General features: G+C 41.6%; 1 protein-coding gene across 1 annotated transcript; it reads left to right on the forward strand.

Annotated features, from left to right (window-relative positions):
• The first annotated feature begins 2,006 nt into the window (after positions 1–2,006).
• Positions 2,007–4,150, forward strand: LOC134295538 (nanos homolog 2-like). Its single transcript, XM_062968372.1, has 3 exons — positions 2,007–3,060; positions 3,190–3,228; positions 3,315–4,150. Exons 1-2 carry the CDS (start codon positions 2,437–2,439, stop codon positions 3,217–3,219), a joined length of 654 nt encoding a protein of 217 aa, XP_062824442.1. The 5' UTR covers positions 2,007–2,436; the 3' UTR covers positions 3,220–3,228; positions 3,315–4,150.
• Positions 4,151–8,346: the final 4,196 nt, after the last annotated feature.

Raw genomic sequence — 8,346 nt, forward strand, 5'->3', positions numbered from 1 at the left:
GGCCTAGTATTTTATAGTGTGGGCCTTTTTGGCGGTGGCTTTTTCTGTCTTTTCTTTGGTCTTTGCTGCCTCTCGGCCTACGTGGCCGAGTTTCCCCGATGTACCGCCTCTCTCTTCTCTCGCCGGCTGTCGTTCTTTAGCCCTTTATGCTATTTTGCACAGAAGCCTCCTTTGGGGCGGTGTCCTCTGGTTTTTTTTTTCTCTCTCTCTCTCTCTCAGGGATGCGTGCCGGCAAACATTGGCCGGCCCGGCTTAATGTATGGGCCTTGTCGCCTGTGGCTTTTTTCTTTCTTTTCTTTTCTTTTCTTTTCTTTTCTTTTTGCTGCCTCTCGGCCTACGTGGCCGAGTTTCCCCCGATGCACCGCCTCTCTCTTCTCTCTCGGCTGTCGTTCTTTACCCCTTTATGCGAGTTTGCACCGAAGCCTCCTTTGGGGCGACGGCCCCTCTTTCTTCCTGTCTGGGAAGGGTGCCGGCCAACGGTGGCCGGCCTAGTATTTTATAGTGTGGGCCTTTTTGGCGGTGGCTTTTTCTGTCTTTTCTTTGGTCTTTGCTGCCTCTCGGCCTACGTGGCCGAGTTTCCCCGATGTACCGCCTCTCTCTTCTCTCGCCGGCTGTCGTTCTTTAGCCCTTTATGCTACTTTTGCACAGAAGCCTCCTTTGGGGCGGTGTCCTCTGGTTTTTTTTCTCTCTCTCTCTCTCTCTCAGGGATGCGTGCCGGCAAACAGTGGCCGGCCCGGCTTAATGTATGGGCCTTGTCGCCTGTGGCTTTTTTCTTACTTTTCTTTTCTTTTCTTTTCTTTTTGCTGCCTCTCGGCCTACGTGGTCGGGTTTCCCACGATGCACCGCCTCTCTCTTCTCTCGCCGGCTGTCGTTCTTTACCCCTTTATGCGATTTTGCACAGAAGCCTCCTTTGGGGCGGCGGCCCCTCTTTCTTCCTCACAGGGAAGTGTGCCGGCCAACGGTGGCACGCCTAGTATTTCAACGTGTGGGCCTTGTCGGCCTATGTGGTCGACGTGTTTCCCACGATGCACCGCCTCTGTCTTCTCTCGCGGCTGTCGTTCTTTACCCCTTGGTGCAATCTTGCACAGAACCCTTCTTTGGGGCGGCGGCCTCTATTTCTTCCACTCAGGGAAGCTTGCCGGCCAACGATGGCCGGCCTAGTATTTCAGTGTGTGGGCCTTGCCGGATGTGGGTTATTCTTTCTTTTCTTTTATTTTCATGAAATCAGCGGGGGAGGATGGGCGGGTTGTGTTTCCACAGAACACCACTCAAAGAAACAGTTAGCGGTATCCTATACTGTTCTAAATTGCTCGACAACATAATGATAGAATCATAGAAACATGGCACCAAACATCATATAATCATAAAGCTAGAAGAGACCATCCAGTCCAACGCCATTCTGCCATGCAAAAACAATATACAGTAGAGTCTCAGTCATCCAACACTCGCTTATCCAATGTTCTGGATTATCCAACTTATTTTTGTAGTCAATGTTTTCAATATATTGTGATATTTTGTTGCTAAATTCGTCATTACTACGTAATATTACTGCGTATTGAACTACCTTTTCTGTCTAATTTGCTGTTAAACACGATTTTATGGGGCTTAATTTGTAAAATAACCTAATTTGCTGTTCAAAAGGCTTTTCCTTAATGTCTCCTTATCATCCAACATATTTGCTTATCCAACGTTCTGCTGGCCCGTTAATGTTGGATAAGCGAGACTCTACAGTATCCAGAAATATCTGGTGCTGTAACCGATATATCATTTACCGTCCCGGAATACTAGCCAGATGGCCCATGAATGGTCACCAAAGTCATAGAAATATGGTCACAGAAGTCATGGAATAATAGAAACATGGTCCCTAAAGTCATAGACTCAAAGAACCAAGTAACAGAATCATCCCAAAAGTCCTAGAATCCTAAAATGATAGAATCAGAGAGTCATGGCGCCAAACATCATAGAATCATAAAGGTAGAAGAGACCATCCAGTCCAATGCTATTCTGCCATGCAAAAGCAATATAACACTCTTGCAGGCTTCATCATTACTGGATCCGTCCTTCAGGACTTTGGCAAACGTTGGATGTGCAATGTTGCTATTTCATCCAAGGCAGAAATTCAACTCATTCTTGGATGGACAAACAGAACCACAACTGCTAACGTTCCCTTAAGGCAGTGTTTCTCAACCTGTGGATCTCCAGGTGTTTTTACCTACAAGTCCCAGAAATCCCAGCCACTTTACCAGCTGTTAGGATTTCTGGGAGTTGAAGGCCAAAACATCTGGGGACCCACAAGTCGAGAACCACTGCCTCAAGGGAGAAACTGTGGCATTACCTCCGAAGTTAAAAAATTGGAAAAACCAAACTCTTCCTTGAAAAGCTGTGATTGTCTAGACATGTGGGGGTTAAATCTAGGGCAAAGGAGGGTAAAAATAGATGGGAGGGTCCAATGTGAAAGGTTTGGAACCCCTCCCCTTATATATAAAACAAAGACTCCGCCTCCAATATGTGGCATTCAGTGTGTGTCCACACCAGGGTAGAATTGGCACCATGCTCTCCAGATCAGCCATGCACGTGCCACATTATGCCCCTTCCATGTTCAGGGAGTTTGACAGATGGAAGGGCTATCTGAGCCTTGCGAAAGTGGTTACGGAGATCATCGCGGAACGCAAGAAGGTCCCATTTCCATCTCAGAGTTGGGACACAATGGAGTACGACATGCAGCTAGTCCTCAACGAGGACAACTTTGAAACAGCATCACAATGGGTTAATGGAAGCAGTTCCAGCAGCAAGAGCTCCAAAGGTAGTGCCAATGGCCAGGCTTCCCAAAACAAGGAGATTTGCAATTTCTGCAAACACAACGGGGAATCCAAGCAGGTCTATTCGTCCCACCGGCTGAAGGGGATGGACGGCACCGTGGAGTGCCCCATCTTGCGCAAATACACCTGTCCGCTCTGCGGTGCCACGGGCGAAAAGGCCCATACTTTAAAATACTGCCCACTGAGCCAAGGGAAGAGGTCGCTGTATCGCAAGTGCGGACGTAACTCGGCTGGACGCAAGGTGAGGAGATAAGAAGATCAGGAGAAGACCGAAGCATTTATTCTTAGTTTTTGTTTGACTTTGTAAAAGAACAACATTTGATTTCGAGCATCATTAACACTCTTTACATTTCCTCCCACTTTGTTTCAGGTTTGGAGAATGGAAGCCCAATTCTCTTAGACTACATTTGTGAGTCCAGAAATGTTTTTTTATGTATATTGTTGCCTTCTTTCACATTTGTTGTACCTAGGTTAATTATATTGTGTTTCTTTTAGATGTGTCAGTTGCCTAGTGTGATGATTCATGGGCCCTGCAGTCCTATTCCTGACAGTATTGTGGCAGATGAGGAGGAAAATATGGAGTTTTCCCCAGATTTCCGGTCGGAGTCAGAGCCTTGGCAGCTGCCTGAAGTTCTAGTCCAAGAACCAATTAAACCTGAACTTGGTGGGAACTCTCCCCCTTATGGGAGAAAACAGGCTTACACGACTGATAGAGGATCGAAAGAAAAATTTAGAAGTAGTGCTCGCCTTGCTGCCAAATATGCCACTGATTAAAAGTATTTCCCCTGAGAAAATACGGGGAGTCTTGCACCTGCAAGCTGGTTTCCTTCGCTCCCTGTTCTCTAGGGAAAGTGATTGTTGTTTGGGGAAACGAGACCCAATATAGGGAAATTGCGCGAAGGATTCCTTGCGGAGTCAATTCGTCAGCTCCTGGAGAGAGGTCATGTGTGTGTGGACTTCGAATCCTGTTCCTTGCCTCCTGAATCTAGTTCCAAGCCTTGTCCTCGTCTCACGGATTTACCACAGATCTTGTTCCATGCTTCAAGTTGCTTTGCCTTTAGCCACAGATCCAGCCACGTTCCAAGTAACTTTCAGCCTTGTGTCAAGCTTCATTGGATTCAAGACTTTTTCTGTTTTCCCAACGCTTTGCTTGGCAAACCGTGTGTTGCGGTTATTGGATTATAATCTTTGGACTCTAATATTTCATATTGGACAATAATCTGCTGGACTATATTTGGCCTCATTTGAAAGGTCTGCTTCTGAACTTTATTCTACACTTGTTTTTATTGACTTTATATATTCCTTTAATAAAAATATTAGATAGAATCTGGCCTCAGTGTATGGTTATTGGTGCCCAGCAGCCTAGATCCTGACACCTTGTATCATGCTTTTTTATACATATAATCATGTTTTTTAATATCACGTTCCTTTGACATATGTAATTGCCTTATATCATATTTTATATTGTGTTTTATATATGCAGTTACTTTACATGTTTCTTTTATGTATGGATGTATAATTTTTACATGTTTAATTATATTATTTGCAACTATAATTGCCTAATATCATGCTTCTTTTATATATGCAATGACATCATGTTTATTTAACGTATATAAGTGCCTTATATCATGTCCGGGTTATCATGTGTGTCTCCAGAGGGATGCAGCCCTATCCTTTGCAGGGAAAATATAGAAATATCTTCTAAATGGCTACTGTCTAGAATTTTGTTTTGTAAAGAAAGGAAAAGTTTATATGCTATTGGAAAGAAAGATACTATTTTATGTTTAAATTTTGGAAAGGAATAGAATTGGTTATTATTACTGTGGTCTAACCTTCAATTGTTTGCAAGTTGTTCTAAAGTTTGGATCGTAGAGTTTAATAAACAGAGTTTATGGTTTTGGCATCAAAACTGTTCATGTTGTGCTTAAATGGGATTGAATTTTCTTTAATTTGTGGCCCATAATAGGCTGGTTATAAGCCTGATCTGGAAGGCAGCCAAGGCAAAGACCATTGAGCTGCTGAACTTGCAGACTGAAAGGTCCCAGGTTCAAATCCCGGGAGCAGAGTGAGCGCCCGCTGTTAGCTCCAGCTTCTGCCAACCTAGCAGCTTGAAAACATGCCAATGTGAGTAGATGAATAGGTACCGCTGTGGCGGGAAGGTAATGGCACTCCATGTAGTCATGCCGACCACATGACCTTGGAGGTGTCTATGGACAACACTGGCTCTTGGGGTTAGAAATGGAGGTGAGCACAACCCCCAGAGTCAGACATGACTGAACTTAACGTCAAGGGATACCTTTACACACACACACATGCAGGGACTACACCAATTTAACAAAGTTTCAGCCACAAAAACAAAGTTTCTAAAGTAGAGCAATGACTTTCACAGTAAAGACAACCCAATTTAACAGGAAATAAGACTTTCAAACCAGGAACAGATTTCTGCAATTATTAAAAAATGGTTCATTATAAAAGCTATGAAAATTTGCCAAAAATCAGAGGATAAGGGAAACGTTCCACATTTTGGTGAGCTATCAGTGTTAAATGTGTTCTACCACTGTACCAAGTTTGAAGAAGATCACTCAAAAAATGAGGGCGGGAGAGCCCCCTAAGTCCCCCCCCCTTCGGGCTGTTTTTGGGCGACCGCGCATGCGCGTCCGCCATTAACGAATTAATTTCGAAAATAACGAATTTTCGTTAAATTCGAAAAATTTTGGGGGCAAAATTCGTTATTAGCAACAAAAACGAAAAACTGCCCCCTCTAGTTTTGAAACGAGTTTAGAATCAAATTTTTCATGGATCGATCAAGCCTACTAGATATCCTTTGGGCTGATTTTCAGCAGATTTGGGGGGATCATATTTTAAGTTCTTAGGTATGGGGTTCTGACAATAAACTTGCCATATTTTGGACCTTTTTATCCTTTTGTGTGTGAAAATATTTTTAAAAATGGAATAAGATATTTTGAGGAGTTTTGCAGGCTTTGAAGAGGTATAGTCCAAACTCCACCACCCAGCTAAGACTTTCAGCTATGCATATATGTGCTCAAGGCTTGTTGAGTTTTATCATGATTATTATGTATTGACCTGCATCTAATAAAGGTAAGTGTGATAATGTCCCAAGCTGAACTGTCTTATTCAATGTTCCAAGCATAGATCAATTTTCCTTCACAGATTTGGAAGAATATTCAGGGGCAGATTGTCACACAGAAATCTAATGAGGCAAAATCTGTTCAGAAATATACAATTGTCAGACACATTAGATATCACTAGGCAGAGTATATTAAAGCGATTCTTCAAATGATTTCTCAAAGCATACTAGCCCAAATTACAGATTTTAAATTATACCTGTCATTTATGTAGCACTTTTTACCCATTATATCCACTTATATCTTGGCCTATTTTGTTCTACTGTGGGAAAGATGCTCACTGTGGTCATATGGCATATCAGCTGTCAGGTTCAATACAGGAACTCTATTTGTTGATTTAGTTAGCTTTACTCAACAGTCCTATCATGGTACGCTCTTTACAAAGCATGTGTCCTATTCAAAGTGCTTTGAACAATTAGAGCAATGTAAGACATTATTTGAAGATTTTCTGTTTGAAGTGTAATGCAATCCAAGTATATAATGTAGAACTCCAAAAAGGAAGAACAAGTTGCTTATCAGAAATTAGCAGCTGGACTAAGTAAGCAAATCAATCACCTGGAATCCACACCCTGTACAAAATGATAGCACTATTAGCCAGCTTAAGTTGTCATTGTTCCATAATATGAATTCCTGGGGTTTTTAGATTGGAGGTACACTGGAGTGTTTGGGATGGGAATTATAAATGGACCTGTCTAAAATTGCAGTCCCAAGATCCCATAAAATGGAACTATGGCAATTAAAGTGGAATCATAGTGCTATGGTACTATAGTATGAATGGGCCTTGGGTTAAAATCTTCCACAAAGTGGCATATAGTAGATCTTTTATATCCACTGGGATTTGGTTCTAGGATTCCACATGGATACCACTGTAAAATGGGATCCCTTACATAAAATGGCAAAATCAAGGTTTGTCGGGGAACTAAACATTTTAAGCCAAAATTTGTAGAATCAGTGAATTCATAATTTGAGAATAAGGAGGGACAACTGCATTATGCTTCCAATTAAATCATGGGAGGGCAAAACGCAGCCACATGATTCCGTTTCCCTATACCACCAATTTTCTTTAAAATGTTCTTCATGGCTCAAGGGGGCAAGGTGTTGCCATTTTTTATCCCAATACATTTGATTTGTTCAAGGCCACAAATATCCACCAGGCATATTTTGATTTCAATAGAGCCCCTTGGGATCTGAAACAAGTTATGAAGGAGACAAAATATAGGGAAATTACTCCTTCTGCAGGAATGAAGGTTTTTAAAGAAATAAAGTTATGTTTGCTGGGGTATCAGGTTGCTCTTGAGAACTGCAGTGGCTTTTGTAAGCTCTAAAACTCTTGTTCTCCCTGGGAGGAAATTTTATTCTGAATTTACATCAATACATTTACATTAATGCATATACATTGTAGGCAAATGTATCCACCTTTGTTTTTGTTTTCTTTTAGCAATGCATATGTGATCAAATTAACAAAGCATGATAGATCAATTTTGAATCAAGTTTAAATTAGTACATTAGCAGGGCAAAACCACAGTGCTATAAAGAACATACTTAAAAATGGAATGAGTGGGAAGAAATCTCTTAGTATAATAAATGGATTGTATGACAGACATTAATTGCATTCTGGCAAAAAAAATCCAGATTGAAGTAAAATAGCAGGTGAAAAGAGATGTTCAACTGTGCATTATTACAACCTTTGCTCTCTCCGACTCATCTTACATTATTCTTAAGACTCCCTTCAGTTGCCCATCATTTCTACGTGTTTCTTTTCAAATATAGTTACCTCCCCTCTTTATTTTAAAATAATAAATAAATTGAAGTGGTAGAATATCTGGTAGCTGCTGAGAATCATTTTCTCTAAGGCTATTTAATACCAGTCAGTTTATTACTTTATTATATTTAGTTTTTAAAATTTATCCTCAATGTATATCCCACCAATAGAGGAGGACATTAAGCCCAATAAATGCTGACTGCTGTCAGGGCAATAGCAGCTGGTATGGAAGGAAGGACTTCCCTGAGTTTCTGGAATCAAAAGACAGTGGAGCTGGATTGGGCTGCTCTTTTTTCCATCAGAGGCCAGAGTAGAATCATAGAATCATAGAATAGTAGAGTTGGAAGAGACCTCATGGGCCATCTAGTCCAACCCCCCGCTAAGAAGCAGGAAATTGCATTCAAAGCACCCCGACAGATGGCCATCCAGCTATCTGGAGTACTGGCAGGTTTTCCTACATCACTTGGAAAGCTGGATTAGATGCCCTACAAATCTGACTCCAACTATATAATTGGATGGATGTTATTTTATGAACTTAGGATATGGCTGAAATAGATTTACCCAGCAGCACACCCTGTTCTTTATCACAGAATCTGCTGTTCACAGTATGATTTTGTAG

This window comes from Anolis carolinensis, chromosome 1 (genome assembly GCF_035594765.1).
Source record: "Anolis carolinensis isolate JA03-04 chromosome 1, rAnoCar3.1.pri, whole genome shotgun sequence".
Taxonomy (NCBI): Eukaryota; Metazoa; Chordata; class Lepidosauria; order Squamata; family Dactyloidae; genus Anolis; species Anolis carolinensis.

Excerpts from the sequence above, each read along its gene's own strand:
- LOC134295538 (XM_062968372.1), top strand. The coding sequence starts at position 2,437 with ATGGGAGGGTCCAATGTGAAAGGTTTGGAACCCCTCCCCTTATATATA. Across the intron at positions 3,061-3,189 it reads GTAACTCGGCTGGACGCAAG|GTTTGGAGAATGGAAGCCCA; the intron begins GTGAGGAGATAA and ends ACTTTGTTTCAG.